The 26,077-nt window shown below is 34.1% G+C and overlaps 1 protein-coding gene across 6 annotated transcripts in view; it reads right to left on the reverse strand.

Moving 5' to 3' along the window:
* Positions 1–26,077, reverse strand: part of EXOC6 (exocyst complex component 6) — a 278,392-nt gene that overhangs the window by 45,791 nt on the left and 206,524 nt on the right. For 3 of the 6 annotated variants that reach the window (XM_073240691.1, XM_037015768.2, XM_073240689.1), the window contains 2 exons: positions 24,619–24,798; positions 9,579–9,608 (listed from right to left, as the gene is read on the reverse strand). In XM_073240691.1, the coding sequence (XP_073096792.1) occupies positions 9,579–9,608; positions 24,619–24,798 (210 nt within the window). The remainder of the gene's footprint in view (positions 1–9,578; positions 9,609–24,618; positions 24,799–26,077) is intronic. The other 3 variants (XM_073240690.1, XM_037015771.2, XM_037015769.2) reach the window with 1 other exon arrangement.

Below are 26,077 nucleotides of genomic sequence, written 5' to 3' on the forward strand. Positions count from 1 at the left end.
TAGATTACTTAGCTGAATCACAATACAATATCACTTTTAGTATAAACTTTTTTTAAACAGACTTTGTATCTCCAACTACAAATTTAAAATAAAATACTATAAAGACTCTTTTAGGTAAACTTTTCCAGTGTGATATCGCTCCTAGTATGGCTATCTTCAACCCACAATTATGTGATTGGTGGTGGATAGACTGTCATAATAGAATTCAAAGATCTATGGATATGGTTAGAAATACTGACTTTTGAAAAATGTGCCATGTTCTGTCTCATTTGCATTAACAAATATTTACCCAATGATATTTGATAATTATGTTTTCCTACTTATCACAAAGGCCAATAAAGCTACAAAACCATGAAGAAAAATTCTCCCAAACATATATATATGCTATAATATATTGGTAGAAAAATGTTTACATACAGTTGATCTGTTAGAAAAGAAAGAACATAACCATTTTCAAGATGTTTACTAGAACATTTGTTCATTCAATTACACAGTTAAAGTCAGACTAGAAACAACCATCTTTTATGAATGAGTCTTAAGCATTTAGACACTATGCACAGTGAAAAAGTGTATCTGATATGGAATGTCAATTTCTCTATCAAAAACTTCAGAGATAAAAGCTCATGTAAACAATATATTTGACAGATACTGATGAACTGCCAAAAAGGAATGTAGCAAACAATGCAAATCCCAGCATGCTTCAAGATCTCCCAAACCCAAGAGGAATTACTCTGGGAGACATGCAGCTCCATTACCCAAGCAGAATAATATCAATATGAATGGGAGGGGGAAAAAGAAACAGAAAAAGGAGAAATCAACAACATGTAATTTAATTACAATGTAGTAGGCTTGAGAATAAATGGAAATGTAATCCTGACCTAATGGAACAACTATTGCAGTTTAGTTTAATGTACTTCTCCATCAAATCAGCTCCATGTCCTACTTAGGTTGCCACTATAATATACTAACTGCAAAAGGAGATTAAAAAATTGTGAAAAAGTACTATTCAACAGTTTCGTAGGCAAATGCAATGCAGTGTCAGCGGTATTGTTGTTTTAAGGTGATCTTTAAAATTTAACATGGATTCAAATACTACTAATTAGTATATAGCAATAGTGATGGAGCTAAAAATGATGTTAAGAGTACAGAAATATAGGCTATTCCTTAAACCCAGTGGAAATAGGTAATGAAAACACAAACATACAAACATACATGAATTTAACTTTCTGTCTAAATAACATGTAATAATGTAACCCTAATATTACATTTCTTTTGATTATGCATATTAAAGGCAGGCTTATTGTTCTCAAAGATAGAAGTCTAAAATATTTGTAAAAATTTTTAAATTTTCAAATGAAATTCTTTTTATAGCTCAAAATTTAAGTTAACATCAGAGGTTCAGATTCTTTAAATTTTTAAAGTTTTATTCTGTAAGATTATGCATCTTTAAAAATATCTACTTCCTAACTATATAATGTGCACAAATACTCTTAAATTTCATCTACTTATTTTTAGATAGAAAATTTTTAATGTTCCAAAAATTTGTATACCCAAAAAAATATCCTTGGCAATTCATTTCTGATGCCTATAGCCCTTCATACACTTTGGAATAACCAGAACACCCTTTTCTGACATTATTATTTCTGTAATTGTCGATGCTCTTAATACACACTTTCTAGAAAAAAATTAATCTAAATACTTCGACAATTGTCTTTAAAAGCTAGTCTTTTTCATTAGAGATGCCATTTCTAACATAACAAAGCCAAAAATAATTAAGTGAAGTGACTGAGAAAACATGGCATGTTTAATAAATATCATGCACCTAGAAATTTCTGCAGCCCTCATCTGAAAAATTAATTGCTACTATTAACATTTACATCCTCTTTAACAACAGAAAGTTCAGTAAGTAAAAACACCTGCCAAACTTTTAAAGGTAACTACTTTTTACCCTGTTCTAACATTTGCTGAAAAACAACTTGCAAAGAGAGAAAACCCTTAGACAAACTTCTTATATTTCAAAGGAACTTGTAAAAGAGAATCTGCTGACATATTAGATCCTTTTTGCATTACCCAAAAGCTTTTCTTCTAAGAACAATTGTGGTAAAGAGACATTTGGCTCCTAGGAAATTCCCAAAGGGTCAACCATATGCATCCTTCCATGGCACCTTCACAGGGCTGCTTTCTGGATCCATGTCTCAAAAGCAGCTTTCATCATTTACTTGTGTGTCAGTCAATATGATTTATGGACTGCATTCAACAAAGTCAAAGCATATAGAATGAGAAATATGACTACAATCTGCTAATTTGTTTTGTATTGAGCCACTTAAGAGTCAAAGACCTGATGTCAGACTGAGACCAGCAACACAATTAACCAGTCGGTGACAGATTCATCCATCCTCCCTGCCAGGCTGTGCCAATCAAAGACAGCATGAGGCGACATTTGGAGAAATCAGTAAGAAAACTCATTCTCTAAGTAACCTATGTGAGACCTTGATTGACACTTTTTGAATTTAGTTTGTGGAACACAGCCCCTCTTTACCCAATAGTCCTTCACTGCAAGCTGTGAAATAAGGCTTTTAATGCCAATCACAGGAACAATAAACCACAAACCACCAACCCTGAGTTTAAAAGGAATCAAGAAAACACATCTGTTTCTATGTCAAGTCAAATTTCCAAAATAATTTACTATTATAGATTAGGCTAAAGATATTCTGTTTCCTTTGAAACATCATAAAATGACATGGTAACAAAAATACAACACATTTTATTAGGTTACGGTTCAAACCTGTTTTGGTTTCAAAGTAATGTTTTGATAGATCTACTCTAATATAATAGTAGGAGAAATGTAGAATACTTAAAAAGTAATTCGACATTGAAATTTTCATTTGAAGTTTTCATTTGTGTCACCATTCTCTTCTTTCAAAGATCTAATAAAAATTATTTGAAAGCATTTTTCAATGCTGCTTTAATTCTCTCAACTACATTTAACATAAAAATGTGCTCTTGAAATCACAACCATTCTTTCTGTATTCTTGACCCCAGGAGAGTCGATTTCCCTTTATTTATATCCCCACAAAAGGCCAACTTTGCACAATAAACTACTTTTTTAATCTAAGTAAAAAAAATATATAGACAGAGAAATATTGTGCATTGTATTTATTATTCTTTAAATTAATCACAGGTTTTGTTTTTAAAAGTTATGTAACTCTAGTCAGAAAAAAGGAAAACTGAAAATCACGGTCATTTTGAATATTCAAACTAACATTGGCAAATGAGCTTATTAATTAATTCTGACCTGTATGGCTTTTTTAAGTTATTTAAGTTATTAAGTGTTTTATTTAAATTAAAGCAGTAAAATATTGCTCTATTTTCAAACTCATTGCCTCTCAATTTGCTACATATATTTCAGTTATGAGACTGTGAAATAGTCTTTTCAGAGGGAAGGCAAAAGAAGAAATGAAGTATTTTAATGAACTGTTCAGTCTCCCAAGACACAATTTATGGCCTTTCAAAACACACACCCAAAAGAGTGAAATCTTTCATCAAATGAGGAATAAACACTAAAATTAGAAATCAATTCTTAATTGAAATATGAAAAAGATGCCTAGTTGAAAAATAGACATTTTAATTTAAGAAATCTATTATATTCCCTTCTATTTAGGTAAGAATCACTAACCAGTTTTACCATATGAAACTACATTTTGCTCTTACATAAAAAATATACCTGAAATATTAAAATAAAACATGGAAGCTTCCCTAAAATGCTTTCACAAATGAACAAAGCCTCCTCGATCTAGTAAGATAGGTTTTCATCTATTTTCTGGCTGAACATTCTGAACACTGATATGTACAACATATAACACTGAAATGTCTCAGATTCCCAATAATAAAGAATGGATAACTTAGAAAGTTTTAAAAATCAAGATGAATTCCTGTAGTGAGTTTTAATAACTTTAACACTATCTTGAAGACAGATTTTTGAGATTATGCCAAAAACATTCATAGGTCTATCAAAATATACTCACCCTAACACCCCCAACATTCTCCAAATTACTTCTTTTACACTTGTGTATTCCTCTCATACTCTCTTTCTGTCGCTACCTAAGGAGCTCTGGCCCTGAAAGAATTGGTACTACATCAATTAACCACAATCCCTACAGTCCATTGCGAATTCTCATTGTACCCTTTTAGGCTTTTCTCCTCCCAACAACCGCCAATCATAAGGATATGAAACAGTAACATAACTGCTTGCTCTTGGGGAAACACACACACACACACACACACACAGAGAGAGAGAGAGAGAGATTAAATAGAACATAATTATTTTAAAATGGAAAAAAAAATTTCCCCAAACTCGGAAAACTTCAGGACACCTGTAATATATGGCGATAAGGCTTATCAAATTTTGGTAACCTTTTTCTCACAGTCTTTTACACATGGCCTTAGATGACATGTAATATACCCCATTTGTTAGCACTCTGCAAGAATCACGGTTGCTGTCACAGTAGTCCCATGAAATCTTCAACTCATTCCAACTTTAATTGGGAGAAAGAAAATGTAAGGACAAGCAGAGCAGCGAAAGTCTAGAAGAGGTCAAGGTTTTGAAGAAATGCCTCTACTTCAAAGCTACTGATAACATCAGAAATTTAGATAAAATGCAGAAAGCTGCATGCATTTTGGCCCAGAGTAGCAGGAAGCAGCAGCTAGTTTGTGCTGTGTGGGAGCTGACAGGGATTATTCCCAACTCTCAAATCTATTGATAACAGTAATTGGGCAGTTAGGCATGTTTTATTAGGGAAGTGATAAAATACTAAGGCATATACTTTTCTCACCTGCCAAATATAAGAAAAGCAAGCGAAATTAAAGATGAGTTGTCTGCGGTGACTGAGCACCATGGCTAAGCAACAGAAGGACCCTAGGAATTGTTATTAAAGCAACAGCTCTGTGATAGCTGGGTCATAGCCTCATTTCTTCCCATAAGCATCCAGCTCAGAGTATCAGGGATATATAATTAAAAGGTACTATTTTGCAATCCCAGTATGACTTAAAATTTGCGAAGCTGCCAGAATCACTAACAGTTTAGATGATACAGGTGGTTTCCACATGATCATTAGTAAAATGGACAAGTGTCAACAAGCCGACTGACTCTTATCTCTATATATAGGTAGGTGACTGATATGTTATAAATACAGCCACACGTACATGTAAACATAGCACAGAGTAGGCCTTTGTCATTCAAGGATTGTACTTGGTTTCAACTTTTTAAGGATGACTCTGAGGGTACAGTACAAGTAAGGCTTCATTTGCAGAGCATACATCTGATTAACTTGCTCTGTGAAATGGTGTAGGGATAAGGGACGGAAATCCCTCAGATTCTGAATGCAAAGTTTCAACCTCCCCAACTCAGTGTGGCTTTGCTGTCTTCTCTTACTTCACATGTATCAAATGACACTTGCTAAGGTCTACAGTTTTCAATTTTATTTTATAGTACTTTCTAAAAGAAATTACATGACAGTATTCTCAAATTTGGGAATTCGCGAAAGTTTTTAGGTATACTCATCTAGAATGTCAAGAGCTTTTAGAACAGGTGATTTTACTGGGCTAACTAACTCCTAGCTTGTGGGAATAGAGTTGGGGTAGACAGTACTAAAGTCAGTTCCAGTTGAGGGCGTATCTGTGATGCGAATTTAAAGAAAGGGATTGTATCAAGTGAAGGGAAGATATATATTAAAATCAAACAAAATCCATACAAAGAGAGCAATCAAGATAAATTACTTAGTATTTTTTTTCAAACCATGCAAATGGTATTCAACAATATTCTGAGAATAAAGAGTAAGTCCTTACAAACTCCTACGTAGGTCTTGGCCAACTGCTCCTCTCTTGCTTCCAAAGAACTGACAGAGGCTTTTACTCTCAAGGCTATGATCTACCACACTGATTTCCCTAAGAAGCAGAAAGAACGTGTCTGAAACATGACAGCTTTCCTACAATGCCTGAAGTCTCTTGAATTAAAGAAAAAGTGACTAAAATGTTGTGACTCGTCTTACAAATTCCTCCCCTGTATGTAGTGTTTGTCTAAACATACTCCTTTGGTGGGACTTTACAATGTCCAGTCTCTTTACTCTATGTATTACAGTACCTGGCATAAGTTTTTATCAGTGTGTGTCGGCATCTTGGCCTGCAAACAACCTGTAAATATCAATGCACTGAGACTGTTCCACCTCTCCTATCGGCTCTATCCTTACCCTTTTCCATTCCTGTTCTCTCTAAACTGGGAAGAAAAAAAGAAAAATAGAACCTCTTTGGCATCACCAGATTGGAGATTGCAGAGGAAACATCTTGCCTTACCATCTCCTTTAATTCTCCTCAGGGAATCTGACTTCCTTTTTGCTGTCTTTATATGCTCACAATAAAACAATTCCAACTCAAACAAACTCTTTTCCACATATTTTAGTCCCTTTTCTTCCTCCCCCATTTCAACTTTTGCCCATTTAACTCATGAGAAAACAAGTATTTTCTATTTTTTTCCATTGCAGAATTCATGTTAACGGTATTATTTGTACTCCTAGAACTTTACTATCCTATTTGCAATAACTCAAATAACTTTCTAAAAATGAATTCTCAGTTGCCATATGTAGTAAAATGGCCAGATGGGGCATCTTCATTTGTTTTTAGTACTGGATCTTCTTGTTTAAAATGGTATTTTGCTCATAAAACCAGCATCAATGATCTAGCCTTATTTTATCTATAGATGTTAAAAAGTTATAGGATATTTTAAGTGTACATATGTATGTATGTACACTAATACTATCTATAAGCTAAGAAGAGACTATTTTAATTATTTCCATTTATATCTCCCTGATCTGTCACTTAATGGCCAGATCTTAGAGTTCTTTTCCAATCTACTGGCTTCCTACTAAAACTCTCATGCTGTTTCCTTTTAAAGGCCCTATATTACTACTACTTCTTCCAACTATCCCCTGGTTCAAAATACTGTTTTCTATAAAATTTGACAGCAGGGAAATGTATGCTGTGCTATATATACACACATAAGACTGACAGTGTATGAAATTAAGTTTCTCACCAATATAAGTCAGCATTTAGCTAATAGAGACATCATGTAATAAATACCTAACAGGAATAAAATTATAAAATTCAAGTATGTTCATTTCAACTAAAAAGCAAGATTTTTTTTATTTTTGCAATTAATCTCTAGTAGTGAAAAATAATTTAACTGTTTTATTACATTAACAAAATCCTTAAGAAAAAATAAATACAGTTTGTAATAGTGGGCTTTGACTGTTTTAAACTCTTTTATTAACTCTCTTCAATGCACTGATATACTACTGTCAATCCTTTTACTCTTGGTTTTTGTGTATGTGAAATTAATTTACTATAAAAGTATGGAAATGGCTATCAAAACATGTCATAGAAATCCCCTATTTATCACCAAAGAAAGATCTAAGTCACTCTTTCAAAACACTGGACATTCAAGTAAAAATCTTTAAAAATTTCTCCTGTAAACTCATTTAAAACTGATCCTCAAATCTGTCCCTGCCTTCTTGGATAAAGAATAAGGAATAACTTGAGCTATTTTGACAGCAGGGTTTGTATCATTTCCAAACCTTACTTCTGTATTTTGAATATGTATATGATTTATCTGCAGGAAACCTGTTAGCAAGCTCAAGAAGTACTTAACAATTACTATATCAAGTGAGTAAAAAGGTCAAGTGAAAGCCTGAGGGTCTATCTCTTCAATGGGATAAAGTATTTGTCCTTAATGCTGGGGATTTGCATCATTTATTTTGGTGCTATCAGGGCTTTTGTTTTAATCACTACTCAATTTGTAGTTATGTCTAAAGAAATGTGGTTTGAATTATCACATTCTTTCATGGAAGTATGCAAGAATAAACACAAATATTTCTAATCATACTGATTTCGTCTTTACTAAATAACTTTCCTATAGACATTTTCCAAGTTTTTGCCTCAAAATAATAGACTGCAAACTTTCTTTTCAAAACCTTATGTATTCCTATTAAAAAAAATTTCATGATTGAAAAATTCTTATTTTTGCAGCATACTTTTTATATTCCATACATAAAAGAAAAAGACTTTACATAGTCCATTTCTTCACTATTTCTCTCATATTAACTTGAAAAATACTTATCAAGCACTTAATCTGTGGAAGACACTGTTCAAGTGCTACAGAAGATAGAGTGATGACTGGATACCTTTCCCAACATAAAGGGACTAAGTCCTAACAGCCCAAAAGAAGGCAAGTCTTCAAAGTGCCCCTATAGTACAAGACACAATATAAACAGTACAATAAAAGGGGCACAAAGTATCCACATGTGGTTAGGTGAAATTAGCAGAAGCTTTGTGACAGAGGTAGCATTAAGGAAGGCTTTTAGAAGAGATCCTGGATTTTAACAGTTAAAAATGAAGCCAAGGTAGAAAACTGAAGACAGATCCAAGACTGAATGAATTACCCATTTTGGATGTCCACGTTGAGTAATGGTCAGAAATCTATCTGGAAAGAGGCTGAGATCATTTTTTTTGTTAGCCTGTGAGATTTTCACTTAATTCAGTAAATAAGCAAGAGATCCTAAAGTTTTTCAATAGGTAAATAAGATTAGACTATGCTTTAGAAAGAATAATCTGACACTGATACGTAAGAAAGACTGAAGTAAGCAGAGACTACTGGCAGAGACTAATTAGAAAACCACTACAACTATCAAAATTTGAATTTCAGTAACAGGAATAGGAACAGAAAAAAGAGGATATAGGTTAGGAAAGTTTAAATTTCAAACACTAGGTAAGATTTTTTTTTAAGATAACAACAATTTTCAATTCTATACATTCAGAAAATATTTATGAGCTCTTATTCTGTCCCTCAAGAGCTCACGATTGGAAGTGGAAAGGACTAACAAATACAGTAAAAAGCAAAATATGATGAAGCCATGAAAAAAAAGCTAAGGCAATGCAGGAGAGCAAAACTGGGCTTGAAGGGAAAAAGAAACATTTGCCCTGGGTCATGAATCATATTGGCTTATGCACTCAGATTTCTACAAGCAGAATTCAGGATAAGGGTTGTAGAGAAAAAGCATTATAGAGAAAAAGTAAGCAGTCTTACAAGCAAGAAGTAATAACAACTAACATTTTTTATATGATTATATGCCAGGCACTTCTCAAAACATTGCAGGTGCACTATCTCATTTAACCCTCACAAAAATCTATAGAGCTTTTATTGACCTTACTTTACAGATGAGACAAATACCTGCAAAGTGTGTCCTGTTGTGCATGCAGCAACCACAGAAAGGTTTTCCCAAGCACTGCACTCACTGCAGATTCACCACAATACTAACTTTCACAATCAAGGTCCAGAGAATCAGGACTGCTTCACTGAAACAACTAACATTACTTTCAAACTTAGCTTTCTGTAAATTACAAATATATATATAAAGAATATTGCCAAAATGATTAGAATTTACCATAAATACCTAAGAAGAGAAAAATAAGCCTGCGAGAAGTTCATTATTTTCTCATTCACATGCTAGCTTTAGCTTTTATTTACTTACCCACATGGCTGCATGATCATTGCTGTTAGTCTGAGAAGGAAGTTCAGCCAGGCAATCAAATAAAAAAGGAAAATCTATTCCAATAGCAGCAGAAGCGATGTATAAAGTAGCAAAATAAAATACACTATAAAATAAGTAAGCTGGCTATAATTTGTGTGTGCTATTAATTTAAAGTTGCTATAATTGTTGTATTGCTATCATTTAAAGGCATTATTACATAAATGTGACTATCATTTTATTTTGAAGATTTACATGCAAGTTTATATCTACACTAACCAGATAAATCTTCCTCCAAACTTTTGTCCACTTAATCAAGTTGTCCAGTCAGTGTAAAATACTGAGAACTTTAGCAGTTCTAAATGTCTGCTGAACTGGCAAATTTAGAAAACACCAGCTCTTTGGCAGGGTTCTTTACTATAGAACAGTTGTTCTCAAATTTTAAGCAAAATAATGCAGATTTGCAAGCTTTGGAAACTTTAGTTCATTAAGACCTAGAATGAAACACTGGAATATGAATTTTTCACAAGTAATACACAAAAATAACTTTAATACAAAAAGAAAGAAAACATCTATTTCTTCACAAAATAGAATATTGTACTAAATATATCATTCTGAAGATCTTAGGGGTTATGCCACTATGCTTCCATATAATCTGCTAATATAGTTTAAAATAAATTTTTAAAGGAAAGATAGCACATAAATTATTTTATAATTAATCATTTAAATGTATTTTCTTCCCCTAAAAAGTGAGTAAAAACCAGTAAAAACCAAATCACTGGTATCAGTTTAAATACATATAAGGCCCTGCTAAAGTTCTGTACTAAATATATAGTACTGGCTTATTCATTTAAAATATTAAGGATTAATTAAATTAAAATAGCCTTAAAATACTATTTAATTTTTAAAAATTATCTAATTTACTTTGCAAATTCTAGTAATAAACTATATAATTTTTAAGCATTTTTAAAATTTTTTAAGAAAAAGATATTTATCCAGAAACATGGATTTAATCTTGCTGTATTACATCAGTGAAACTCAAAATCTACTTATTAGTGGCAGTTGAACATCTGGTATAGCCTACACTGAAGGTGCCCTCCCTGAGAAGTTGTCTTTTTCACCAAACACACAATAAGCAAAGGAGAAACCATAAGCAGAAGTGGAGGAAGGAGACACTCAACTAGTCAGGCCATTCATCCTAATTAAGCAGTGGGCTGGTAGCTATGTTAGCCAGACAATTTATTCTTCTGGGAGACTGGACTAGACTCTAAATAATCTCTAAGTCCTTTCTAGATTTAACTTAAAATAAATTTTGTTTGAGTGAAAAAAATTATCCCATTGCCATAGTTATTTTATTCAACTCTTTTTCCAAAACCTTTTGAAGTATATGTCAAGATATTTTGTGAGATATATGAAAGCTACAAAGTCAAGATAAAATCTAGCTAAAATTTAATAACCTAGTCAATAAAAGCCAGTCAACAACATTTAACATATGAATACCATGTAAGTCATAAGACTTGTGATGTTTTCATTATAGTTCATATCATACCAGTTTTATGAGTTATAGTCAATAAATTAAATCAATTATTATTCATTGCCATTACATATTTTTAAAATTAATATTCAAATAAAAAACAATTTTAAGCATATAATGCAATACATGGTTATGTTTTCACTTGGTAAGAAAAGCACTAAAATGAGTTCAAAGCTGCCTATGCCACAATTTAAAAACTACAATACTTGAATTTTTAATACAATTCTTTCTCATGTTACATTTAAAAAAAAGGTTATTAAAGCCTCTGATTGTACTTCTAACTATTAAAGTTCTCATTTGCAGTTTTCAGTCAAGTAAAAGGACACATAAATCCACATATTTAACTCAGAAAAAAAGTGTTAACCAAAGAATAAAGAACTAAGAAAAACTGGTGCCAGAATTAATAAATCTATGATTAGTATGGGACTTTATATCTGTATGAAATAATAATGCTTAGAATAATATTATATATAAGGACCTTAAAGGTGACCAACTCAATCACTTTACTTCAAAGAAAAGGAAATAGGTTGTTCAGAATCAAGATGGTAGACTAAGATAATGCATTTGCTTCCCATATATCCTGAGATATAAGTGAAATAAAAAGTATAGAATTTCAAAAAGGAATAAAATGTTTAACAAAACATAAAATGAAAATGTGTGGGAGAATTCATCAAGGGACAATTTGTAGAGGACAGAAAGCTAACAGAGAAAAGAAATCTACTGTCCATTATATGCTACGAAGGAACTACAGTGGAGCTGGTAGCCAACTTTAGAGATCCAGATTTGGCAGGTATGAGAGGTCAGAAATGAGGAACGGGATGGAAAACAAGCTTGAAGACTTCTCTAAAAATGGTGCCAATGATCCCCTACCTACACTCCATGGGCAATTTCCATAATGAAAGAACTTTGGAGGTAGAGCTGAGGTTCCTGGTGTATGCGGAAAGAGACAGAGACAGAAGGAGGGAGGGAAAAAGAAAAAACAAGCCCTCCTCATTCTGGCATGGTGTGGTAATGATGAAAAGAGGAAGAGAAGGCTACATAATTGTGGAGCTCAGCATAAAATGAAAATGTGGGATCCCTTATTCAAATATTATTAAGAATTTCAAGACAACAGCGGGGCACCAAACCACAAGCAGGACCCTTCTAAAAATGAGATTCCAACCAACTGTACAGGTCGCGCATCCATGAAGTTGGTTGGCCCTGAAGAATAGAGACCACAGCCTCATGGCTAGTGCCATACCTAAGGTGAAGAATCCTAAGCAAGATGCTCTCCAAATTTTTTGAAGTTCCTAGTCAGATTCCTACTCAGCAGAAAAGTTGATCGAAAAATAGCATATTTATACAGCAAAGTAAACTCACATCAACTCTCCAAGCCTTCTTTCTTAAAAGAGAATGAGCAAAATAAAGAAATAAAAAGCCTATTTGAGGGTAAAAGAAATAATTCAAGTAACATAAAACACCTTTAATAAAAGCCCTCTAACACTCAGGCAGATTTGGAAGATATTATGTCAGTTAAAAGAACAAATAATATTATCCTATGAAAAAAGGAAGACTTAAAAAGAAGTAATTCCTTGGAACTTAAAAATACAATAAATAAAATATACTATAGAAGGACTGAAAAAATAAAATTGAGAAAATCTTGTAAAACATAGAGAAAAGATAAAGAGAAAATGAAGGAAAGGATAAAAGACATAAAGGACCAATTTGGGAACTCAAACAATAATGAGAGTCCAATAAAGAGAGAACAGAAAAATAGAGGGAATAAAATTAAATAAAATGTTATAGAAGAGAATTTGTCTGTGCTAAATAAGGACACAGATTCTTAAAGAGAGGAGCCACTGAGTAAAAAGCTAAATGAATGAAATAAAAGCTCACACCTCTACACATTTCATAATATTATGAATTAAATAACAGATCTTAAACTTGTATGCCAGAAGACAATGGAAAAATGCAATGAAAATTATCATAGAAAAGGCTGTTCAACCAAGAATTTTATAACCAGCTAATCCATCAAACATGAGTAGAGAAGAAATTTTATGACATACAAGCTCTCCAATAGGAGGAAGTTACTGATACAACTTAACAAAACCAACATGTGAAGCAATGGAAACACGCAGAATACAAGAAAGAGTTCTCAACTTTGCAGAGCAGAGAAGTCCCAGGTTAACAGCTACTTGGCAATTCTAATAATTCCACAGAGCAACTGGTACAAGTTAGAGACAATGGCCTCTGCAGTTGCCAGAAGATAGTAGATGAAGAACTGATAAAGTGAAGGGTAGGGAGGCTAATTCCTTTATCTTACATAGAAGAGAATTAAGTTACTGACTATAAGTAGAAGGAACAAAACATACGAGTATAATTATTTTATATAAAGAAACAACAAATAGAAAAAATTAAACACATGTAACAATCAACAGGAGAAAAAAAGGGAAGAGCTTGCTATGTGTGCATTATCTTTCATAGCAGTGAATCACAAGATGTTCTCTATTTTTCTGTTAATATCACCAACAGAAATAAAAAGATACGGTTATCTGGGAGAGGGGGTTGGGAAGAGACAAGGAAAAGGCTATTTTCCATTTCAAGTACTTCTGAACTACTTGACTTATTACCATGTTGATGTGAGCATCCAACATGGAGTTGCTTATGTGAGGTGTCCAATATAAAGTTGCTTATGTCAAGCTTGCCTGCTTTCACATGCTGACTGCCTCTGTAAACATACCCTACCCTAAAAGGCATGGTGGCGAATGCCCAAACTAGCTAACTCTGGCACATCAGGCACACCGGTGAATACCCAAGCTGAATAACACCACATGTGGACGGTCCCCTCTTATCTCAGACCCCAGGATGGATGGACTGGACTATATGAGGGACCAGGCAGAGAAACCCTTGGCAAGCTCGTCCTAGAGGTCCCTGACACCGGTCCACAGATGTGTGCTCGGAGGTTAGTTTCTGCTCATCTGCCTGCGCTCCTGCTCTATGATAGATTAGTCACTCCACCGTAACTGTTTTCACTGCATCACATTCCCCTTGGGACAGATGAGAGGCTGATGGGGACAGCCTGGACCTGAACAATCTGTCATGAGTGGTATGAGATGTATTGATCTGTGATATGTGTGATTTTTTTTGGTATAATTAATCTACAATTACATGAGGAACATGATGTTTACTAGACTCCCCCCATCACCATGTTCCTGTGACAAACCCCATTACAGTCACTGTCCATCAGCATAGTAAGATGCTGTAGAATCACTACTTGTCTTCACTGTGTTGCACAGCCCTCCCTGTGCCCCCCCCATATTATACATGCTAATCATAAGGCCCCCTTTCTTCCCCCCACCCATATCCCTCCCTTCCCATCCATCCGGCCAAGTCCCTTTCCCTTTGCTAACTGTTAGTCCATTCTTGGGTTCTGTGAGTCTATTTTGTTCCTTCAGTTTTTTCTTTGTTCTTATACTCCACATATGAGTGAAATAATTTGGTACTTGTCTTTCTCTGCCTGGCTTATTTCACTGAGCATAATACCCTCTAGCTCCATCCATGTTGTTGCAAATGGTAGGATTTGTTTTCTTCTTATGGCTGAATAATATTCCATTGTGTATATGTACCACATCTTCTTTATCCATTCATCTACTGATAGACACTTAGGTTGCTTCCATTTCTTGCCTATTGTAAATAGTGCTGCAATAAACATAGGGGTGCATATGTCCTTTTCAAACTGGGCTGCTGCATTCTTAGGGTAAATTCCTAGAAGTGAAATTCCTGGGTCAAATGGTATTTCTATTTTGAGCTTTTTGAGGAACCTCCATTCTGCTTTCCACAATGGTTGAACTAGTTTACATTCTCACCAGCAGTGTAGGTGGGTTCCCCTTCCTCCACATCCTCACCACCATTTGTTGTTGTTTGTCTTTTGGATGGTGGCAATCCTTACTAGTGTGAGGTGGTATCTCATTGTGGTTTTAATTTGCACTTCTCTGATGACTAGCGATGCGGAGCAACTTTTCATGTGTCTGTTGGCCATCTGAATTTCTTCTTTGGAGAAGTGTCTGTTCAGCTCCTCTGCCCATTTTTTAATTGGATTATTTGCTTTTTGTTTGTTGAGGTATGTGAGCTCTTTATATATTTTGGATGTCAACCCTATCAGATCTGTCATTTATGAATATATTCTCCCATACTGTAGGATGCCTTTTTGTTCTCTTGGTGATGTCCTTTGCTGTACAGAAGCTTTTCAGCTTTATATAGTCCCACTTGTTCATTTTTGCTTTTGTTTCCCTTGCCAGGGAGATATGTTCATGAAGAAGTCACTCATGTTTATGTCCAAGAGATTTTTGCCTTTGTTTTTTTTCTAAGAGTTTTATGGTTTCATGATTTACATTCAGGTCTTTGATGCACTTCAAATTTACTTTTGTGTATGGGGTTAGACAATGATCCAGTTTCATTCTCTTATATGTAGCTGTCCAGTTTTGCCAATACCAGCTGTTGAAGAGGCTGTCATTTCCCCAATGTATGTCCATGGCTCCCTTATCATATATGAATTGACCATATATCTTTGGGTTAATATCTGGACTCTATTTTGTTCCACTGGTCTGGGACTCTGTTCTTGTGCCAGTACCAAATTGTCTGGATTACTATGGCTTTGTAGTAGAGCTTGAAGTTGGCAAGCGAGATCCCCCCCGACTTTATTCTTCCTTCTCAGGATTGCTTTGGCTGTTAGGGGGCTTTGGTGTTTTCATATGAATTTTTGAACTATTTGTTCCAGTTTGTTGAAGAATGTTGTTGGTAATTTGATAGGGATTGCATCAAATCTGTATATTGCTTTGGGCAGGATGGCCATTTTGATGATATTAATTCTACCTAGCCAAGAGCATGGGATGAGTTTCCATTTGTTAGTGTCCTCTTTAATTTCTCTTAAGAGTGTCTTATAGTTTTCAGGGTATAGGTCTTTTACTTCCTTGGTTAGGTTTATTCCTAGGTATTTTATTCTTTTTGATGTAACTGTGAATGGAATTGTTTTCCTGATTTCTCTTTCTGGTAGTTCATTGTTAGTATATAGGAAAGCAACAGATTTCTGTATATCAATTTTGTATCCTGTAACTTTGCTGAATTCAGATATTAGTTCTAGTAGTTTTGGAGTGGAGTCTTTAGGGTTTCTATGTACAGTATCATGTCATCTGCAAATAGTGACAGTTTGACTTCATCTTTACCAATCTGGATGCCTTTTATTTCTTTGTGTTGTCTGATTGCCATGGCTAGGACCTCCAGTGCTATGTTGAATAACAGTGGGGAGAGTAGACATCCCTGTCTTGTTCCCGATCTTAGAGGAAAAGCTTTCAGCTTCTCCCTGTAAGTATGATGTTGGCTGTGGATTTATCATGTATGGCTTTTATTATGTTGAGGTACTTACCCTCTATACCCATTTTGTTGAGAGTTTTCATCATCAATGGATGTTGAATTTTGTCGATTGCTTTTTCAGCATCTATGGAGATGATCATGTGATTTTTGCCATTCTTTTTGTTGATGTGGTGGATGATGTTGATGGATTTTCGAACGTTGTACCATCCTTGCATCCCTGAGATGAATCCCACTTGGTCATGTTGTATGATCTTCTTGATGTATTTTTGAATTTGGTTTGCTAATATTTTGTTGGGTATTTTTGCATCTATGTTCATCAGGGATATTGGTCTGTAATTTTCTTTTTTGGTAGGGTCTTTGCCTGGTTTTGGTATTAGGGTGATGCTGGCATCATAGAGTGAGTTTGGAAGTATTCCCTCCTCTTCTATTTTTTGGAAACCTTTAAGGAGAATGGGTATTATGTCTTCTCTGTATGTCTGAAAAAGTTCCACGGTAAATCCAGCTGGCCCCGGGGGTTTTGCTCTTGGCTTGTTTTTTGATTACCAATTCAATTTCGTTGCTGGTAATTGTTCCATTTAGATTTTCTGTTTCTTCCTTGGTCAGTCTTGGAAGGTTGTGTTTTTCTAGGAAGTTGTTCATTTCTTCTAGGTTTTCCAGTGATATGTGTGATTTTTAGATATGCTTGATCCCCTCTTTAGTGTTTTGTGGAAGGAAATTGCAAAATAAACCATGTGATTCATGCAACCTTATCGTGTTAAGTTCACTACTCCTTTGCCCTGAGGATCCATACTTCCTGACCAGCTCAGGTTACCTGTACTACATGTATTTAATTGGAATAAAATAAATTAAAGCAAAACATTTTTTGGCTCTATGAAATAAACAGACATTAGCAAATTAATCCACAGGTTGAATGATTTGTCTACTCTGATGGTACTGGTTAATTGGAAGAATCAGGCCTAGACTCCAAATCTCAAAATTTTCAAAATAGTGCAGATCCTTCAGAAAAAATTCTTAAAGAGAGAATGATTTTAAATGTTAGATGCTGTCTATTTGTGTCCAAATCATGTATCTTCATTACTGAATTGTTTTTGCTTAAAGACAGCATAATATATTTTTAAATTATTTTTGTAAATAAATAATTTAAATTAAAATTTTAATGGTACCAGATACATTTAGTAGGGAGAGAGACTATATCCCTAAGCATAAAAAATTTACAAAGAATACTAAATTAGCATATCAGCAAAACACTTACTAGCCCAAGGCAAACAAATCAAGGAAAAAATATCCTTCAAAGGAAGCACCTGAAAAGGAAACACCTTAAAAGAAAACTAGATGGGGAAGAAGACATTGAATATAAAGTTCAAACAACATGAACAGCACATTTCCCTGTCTTGAATGTAGTCTCTAATATTTTTAACTTCATTACTGAACATACACTCTGATATATGAGTTAATAAAAAGTAATTTTTCTTTGAAAATGTGATTTTAAAAGCTATACTATAGAGCTGTGCTACTAAATGCTTAACAAGAATTCTCTGGGGAAAAAGCCTTGATATACATGATTTGCTGATTTCCAAGGTCTAACTACTCCTACTATGGCTACCAATGTAATATCTCTGAATGCAGAGCTGGGTAGAGATGTGCACAATGGGCTCTCACAATATATATTTCCTGACATGATTTTGAGTAGGAAGGCACTGCTAATCTTAAAAGTGAGATATGCAAAGAGAAATAATTCTATTAATAGATGTTCTTTTTATGAACTGCTTTTCAGGCATGTGAGATACCCCTATAACCAGATAATGATTTCCTTGAAAAATACTCAATCATATTAACAAGTAATTAGAGAACACATGCCAAAGATAAACTCATTATTCCTAAAAACCATGTGTATTTTTTTATTGTTCATTACATCACTTCTATTAATGTAGAAAATCAAGTTAAACATATTTGAAAGTGAAAAAGGAGACACTCATGACAGAAATTAAAGATGACAGAAATAAATTCCTATCTATCCTGTGTTTATGGATAGGAAGAATTGTCAAAATGGACATACTGCCCAAAGCAATTTATATTAAATCCCTATTAAAATACCAACAGCATTTTCAATGAACAAGTAATTCTAAAATAGATATGGAGACACAAAAGACCCCAAATAGCCAAAGCTGTCCTGAAAAAGATGAACAAAGCTGGGGCGGATTATGCTCCCTGACTTTAAGCTATACTATAAAACTAGAGTAATCAAAACAGTATGGTACAGGCACAAGAAGAGACCCATAGATCAATGGAACAGAATAGAGAGCCCAGATATAAACCCATGCATATATGGCCAATTTATATACGATAAAGGAGTCATGTATATACAATGGGGAAACAACAGCCTCTTCAACAACTAGTGTTGGCAAAACTGTACAGCTACACATAAGAGAATGAAACTGGATTATTGTTTAACTCCATACACCAAAGTGAACTCAAAATAGATCAACGACCTGAATGTAAGTCATGAAACCATAAAACTCTAAGAAGAAAACATAGGCAAAAACCTCTTAACAATAAGCATGAGCAATATTTTCCTGGACACATCTCCTCAGGCAAGGGAAACAAAATAAAAAATGAGCAAGTGGGACTACATCAAACTAAAAAGCTTCTATACAGCAACAGACACCATCAGCAGAACAAAAAGACAACCTACAGTATGGGAGAATATATTTGTAAACAACATATCTGATAAGGGGTTAACACCCAAAATATATAAAGAGCTCATACACCTAAACACCAAAAAAACAAATAACCCAATTAAAAAATGGGAGGAGGACCTGAACAGACTCTCCAGAGAAGAAATACAGATGGCCAACAGGCACATGAAAAGGTGCTCCACATCACTAATCATCAGGGAAATGCAAATCAAAACCACAATGAGATACCACCTCACACCAATTAGAATGGCCACTATCCAAAAGACAAGTAACAGCAAGTGTTGGTGAGGATGTGGAGAAATCAGAACCCTCCTACTCTGTTGGTGGGAATGTAAATTGGTACAACCACTGTGGAAAGCAATATGGAGGCCCCTCAAAAAACTAAAAAAGAGAAAAACCATTCAACACAGTAATTCCATTCCTAGGAATTTACCCTGATTGAAACAGGGTAAACAAAATCCCTGATTGAAAACAAAATCTCTGATTGAAAAAGATACAGGCATCCCTATGCTTATTGCTGCATTATTTACAATAGCCAAGATATGGAAGCAACCTAAGTGTCCATCACAAAATCTCTGATTGAAAAAGATACAGGCATCCCTATGCTTATTGCTGCATTATTTACAATAGCCAAGATATGGAAGCAACCTAAGTGTCCATCAATAGATGAATGGATAAAGAAGAGGTGGTACATATACACAGTGGAATATTATTTAGGCATAAGAAAAAAAAATCTGCCATTTGCAACAACATGGATGGATCTAGAGGGTATTATGCTCAGTGAAATAAGCCAGGTGGAGAAAGATAAATACCATATGATTTCACTTTTTTGTGGAATATGAAAAAAAAAGCAAACAGCAGTAGCCTCAAGACACTGAGAAGACCCATGGGGGATGGGATGAAATGGGTTGGGGTGGGTAGGTAGAGAGGGTGAGGGAGATAAAGGGGCACAGAAATTCTCAATCATAAGTTGGTCACAGGGATAGTAGTATAGCATGGAGAATATAACCAATGATTCTGTAACATCCTTGTATGTTGACAGACAGTAACTGCACTAATGGGGGTGATGATTTAATAATGTAACTGCTCAACTACTGTGTTATATATTTGAAGCCAATGTAAGATTGTGTATCAATGATTCATCAATAAAAAAATATTTGACTACCCTAAGTACCTCGTAGGAATAAAAAAAAAATGGCAAAATTCCAGACCCTCATTTTATTCAGGTTTTAACTCCTGCAGTGAAAGTAATCTAATTAAAGCACATATTGGAGTACGTGTGTAAATCAGAAAAAAAAAAAAATGAAAAAGAAAAACCTATGTTTCTTGGAAGACAGCAGCTTTGTTTTTTACAATTCAAAAAGAAACCAGAATAGTTTATTTAATGCCTCTCAAGTAGTACCACATGATAAGCACAGACGATTATATTATGGCTAAAGAAAAAACAATAGAGTTTCTAGGAAGAAAGAAATATGAGCAAACTGATCATTCAAGAACTTCTATTTACTTCTGCAATGGATAACATTTGTTAGCATAAACATTTGGGTAAATTAGGTCCCTTTTGCAAATAAGCCCACAAAGAGATTAAAAACATACTATCTTTTACACATATCCCTTAGTGATTATAAATCAACAAAATACCTTTATTTAAACAAATAGGTGATTGGCATTTATGAAGGAAGGAAATGTTAACTGTTCTTTCCTGAAGCAGACCACTGCTGGGTCTTTAGGTGGCACACACAGTAAACTGTTACTGAGTTCCATTTGGCAGTCATGAAGAATAACTAGATGTGTTCAAGTAAACCAACAATTTCTTCTATTTCTATGCATGTAAGTGGTGAATGAAAATGTACTGCAAAAATTCTTCTGGTTTAAAATTTCCTAGCTAATTTAAAAATCTTATGAGAAAAACAAAGCTTGCTTATAAATTAGGCTTAAAATAAGTATCATAAATATGTAGGAAAAGATGACTTATAGGATAACATGTCAAAATGATAACAGTGGTTATCCTTTGACAAAATAACAGGTAATTTTTATTTCTCCCATACTGAGCTGTATTTTCTAATTGCCAGGAAAAAATTTTTTAGAAATAAGAAGAGTCACATATTTGAAACAGTAAAAACTGTTTATTCCAAGAGTACTAATTTAGGGATAAAATAATATTTATTTCATATGCTAATCAGACTTCACTGACATTAGCTAGTATCTGACCATTAGCCAGTGTAAGCAGTATACTCAAATTATAATTATTCATATTATTCATATAAATATGTTTTATATGAGTATTATTTATAATGAAAATTTTTAAATGGCTATATAATACAAAATATAGGGTTAAAGCTAAATAATATCAAGCTAAAAATGTAGGCATAAATACAACAGGGTGAAAAAGTGAAAATGCATTATGGAGCCTTAAAACAATAATAGAGGAAGAAAGAAGAAGACAAGATGAAACTAACATTTATTAATAGCACTTAATTTTTGCTAAGCACCCAGCCAGGCAACATTTTTACATACTACTTTAATTCACCTTATGAAAAATAGTCATATGCAAAAAATGGATTTTGCCCATTTTGCAGAAGGTAAAAGGTTCAGAGAGGTTAAACTTGTCAGGATCTCACAGATAGTATATTATCAATCCAAGATTCAAACATAAGTATTTCTAACTCTAGAGCCCACTGTATGTTTTCACTTCAGCATCCTGACCCCTAAGAACAATAAAAGATAAATCAGTTTAGCTCTAATTAAGTCATAAAAAGGCAAGTTCCCTTGAGGCATATAACATATTTAGCAGGATGGCTTAACAATTTGACTAATTGGGAAATAATTTGTCTTTAGTGTAAATATTGCCTATTTAGCTTTCTGGTTAATTCCTATGGCCCATAGAGAGTCTGGCTCCTCTGCTAAAGCAGAAGGAAATGCAGATGAATAAGTAACTTATTATGGAAACGAGGAAGCTTTTTTCCATCCCCTGCATAGGCTTTGCAAGAGAAATGAGTGAAGAAGTAATGTACCAATTTTCTCACTCACCCAACCCTAGAGATAAGAGGTATTTAAAGTGGATACTATTGGTTGTCTTCCTAATCCTTTCTACTGTTACCACACTGTAGTAAAAAAGTGAAAACAACAAAGTTCTTTTCCTGGGTTTTATCAAAACTATTATTATTTGTTAACTTTTATTGTTCTCATTCCGTATGAGTAGAGAACAAAATTTTATTGGATGTATAATAACTTTTTTGGAACCAATGGAAATTTTACTGGGCAATGTGGTCAGCAGCTGCACATCATGACTATGATGGAGAAAATCCTCTTTTCCAACAATAGTAGGCCTGACAAAAACTAAACAAGCAGTAAAGTTCAGAGTGCAACATTTAAACTAAAAGTGTCCTACCTTAGGTACTGCTTAGGGTTTGGAGGTGAGTCATCTTTATCCCACAGAATCTACTTCTGTGTCTAATTACTTACAGTATTTTAAAGAGTGGCCCTTCACAACTCCCACTGACTCTAACTCACTGCATTGGTCCTGAACATTGTTAAAACCAAGGAAAGGCAAAGAACCAAAATTAGCCACACTAATTAACTCTTCATGTCTATAAGGGATAGCTAGCTTTGCTTAACCTGACTTGGGACTGAACATGATAAATGTTCAGTTTCTTTAAGAACTGAAGGGGTCCAGAACTAGCCCATCTCTCACTTGGTCCAAGGGTAACCTGAAACTAAGGAATCATTTTCAACTTAAAACATATAAATTAAAATAGTAGCTTATATACTGCCCTACGCTGCTTAGACAAATAACACAATAACACCGCCTCTGTTCTTGGCTTCAAAGAAAACAATCTACTTGAATATTTTATACAATTTCAGGGTTCCAGAAAATTAATACATTAAGCCATAATATTATCAACTCTAGCTAAAATTTAGTGTAGTCAATAATTTAATATTTTTGCTTGGGAATTATGCCATTAGTTCATCTCTTGAATAAGAATATACTGTTAGGACTATTTTCTTTTTTCTTATCTATGAACTGTAATTTCCTTTTTATTTGATGGTGCCCTATATTTACTATTGAATTTCTTCATCTAACATTGTATAAAAATTTATTTCCTTTAAAGAAAAACCCATATTAGAGGACATAAAAATCCAAAATGGCATATGCAGAATCACCTAAAACTATACAAAATGTCATAATTGATGAGTGACTAGATAGGCCAGGAGTCTGTCTCTCTCAATGTCACGAGAGGATATCCTATAAAAAAGCAGGATTTCCATCCAGATGTCAGCCTTCTGAGTGAGGTAAGGTATTTCCCCCAAACATTTGTGCATATAACCTCTCTTCATCTTACCACATTTATGCACAAAATTCCTACCCATCACCTCCTGCCAAGCCATGAAGCAGGTATTGCAATGTAAAAATACAATGTGTGTATATCTGTGTATATATTCACGCATGTGTTTATTCTTGTAGACGGCTTTTGGCTGGAAGCATTGAGTTATACTGACAGTGTGAATTCAAATTAATTCAACAATTATTTAATGCATATTGTACGAGGAACAGTTTTTTAGAAATTAGTTGAAATAAATATTAAATATATATACAGATTTTCTTTTCAACTAAGGACAGCAGTTAGGAATACAACATCATTCCTGGGTAAGCTTCTAAAAAGTGGCATAGCTCCACTATTAAAATCTCTTTAAGAAATACTTCTTCTTTTAGCAATACCTTCCTTCAACTATTTCAGCCAGCCTTTTGAAACAGTGAAGGATGAGGAGAATAACTTTTTTTTTTTTCATTTTAAACAAGGGAGACAGTTGAGGGCAGTTGAGTAGACTCCAAATTAAATACTTTATTTTTGTGTTCAGTTGTATTTTATCATGAGATTAAAAAGGTCAATAAAACATTTTTACTACAGTTCTATTATTTTTGAATATACATAAGCAGAGCATGTTTATCCTACCATAATCTCTTTGATCTTTGCATTCCTCATCTCCAAAATCCAGTGTTTCAGCCTATTCACACCCAAATGTCCCTGCCATCTCTCTCTCTCTTTTTTAATGTTTCATCAATACGTTGTTCAAGACGTAGATGCACTATGGCTATATATCAGGATAGAACAATGTTCCTGTTTTAATTTCTGGCCTAAAAATATCCAATAATTGCTTAGTCTTCCTAAGTGAAACAGCCATTGATTATATTGATTTTATGAAAATGACTCTTATTAGAGTTTCTTTTTAAGTCTACTCTTTCAATTTCAGGTTTTATTTTGGTTTTGGTGGGAACAAAGTTGTAGTTATTTTGGCTAAAAAGTAAAATAAATTAAAACTTCAAACAATTGGCTAAGTTAGGATACTTCACAAATGGATTTATAACAGTCGAAAAGAAATATGCAAGCTAGGAATTTGGTTTAAACAAGTAAACCTCAAACTGTAATTGCATTCGGATTTTTTGAAATTTTTTTATACTTACAGGCAAATGAGTAAATACTTGAAAGATGCTTCTCAAAAAATTAATAAGGTCTATTAAGTAACCACTAGCTCTTCCATCTGGCTCAGACATTGTCCAGTCATAATCAGCAAGCTGAACAAATTCATCAATTTTTTGATTAAGTTTGGTATATATTTCTCCTTCTGCTGCATGTCGGGCATCCTGACAAGGGGCAAAATAACAACAAATAAGAAACAGTTATAAAAGCAGATAATAAAACAAGCTTTCTCAAAATTCTAAATTGTTTCATATTTTTCATTTGTCTGATATTTTAGTCATTTATTCAAAGTCCAAGAAAACTTGGGTTTTTGATTGGCAGTATTCTATATTTGACTGGACTTGACTTTTTTCTCCCAACCTCACTATCACTTTTTTCCTTTATGTGGTAGGTAATTTATGAGTTATTAATTCTGAATCATTCTCATAAGAAGACCCCTAGGAGAAACAGAAGTGGAAAAACAGAAGTTGTCAAGAAAACAAAACACCACCACATTGACTCATTGAGGGAAATTAAGTTGGATGACCACAAAGGAAATGGAATAGGTGCTGGTATTTTGAGTTGAAGAGGCAAAAAAAAAGACAAAGTTAATATCTCAGAGGCAGAGAAAAGAAATTATGGGAGTGATGCAAAAATAACAAAGTAAAGACCTCCAAACATTCTCTCCTCCATAAAAGCAGCAAGAAAACTAGCAAAATTGGTCAAAATCAACATTTTCAGAATTCTGTAAATTAACTCAAAACTTGCAGCATTCCAGGCAGTGTTTAGTCAAGAAAAACAGCTGAATCTTGGTAAGAGAACAAGCTTTGTGGGGTTTTAATGTGCTCTATTTCCATCCATTCCCTCCCTCCCCTTCAGCTCCACAATAGCCTTGAAAAATCAGCATCCCACAACTTTGGCGAAAATGAGCAGCCTGTCAGCCATCAAAGGGGGCAAAATAAGGTCAGAACTTCTTTAAAGCTCCATTCCCACAGAATTATCATTATTTCACCTATCTGATAGTTCCATGGAAGATTCCACTTGCAGTCTCTTTATTTGACCTAAATTGGGGCTTGTCCAGTGCAAGAAGCTTTTTCCCTGGAGACATTTGTTAAAAACAATTAGAGGCAATTGTTTAACATCACAGATACCTGAGGCAGTAGATAACAGGCACACAGCTAACCAAAAAGCTTAAAAGGAAAAACTTGGGAATGAGATATCCCTACATGGCTTTGAAAGGCTCTGACATATTCCTTGGAATCCAGAAGGCTATGTACATGTGTAGGGCTGTGTACATGCTCAGAAAAGACCTGAGAAGGCTCTATGCTCTCATTTATGGCTGACCATGAAACTGTGTGCAAGCAGAAAGTGAATGTTAAAGCAGAGTTGTCAAATGCCTGGGCATAGAAGCCATGCCCCAATACACACAGAGAGTCCCTCAGCAAAGATTAGGGGGCTTATTGG

The sequence above is a fragment of the Manis javanica genome, chromosome 7 (genome assembly GCF_040802235.1).
Source record: "Manis javanica isolate MJ-LG chromosome 7, MJ_LKY, whole genome shotgun sequence".
NCBI classification, from domain to species: Eukaryota; Metazoa; Chordata; class Mammalia; order Pholidota; family Manidae; genus Manis; species Manis javanica.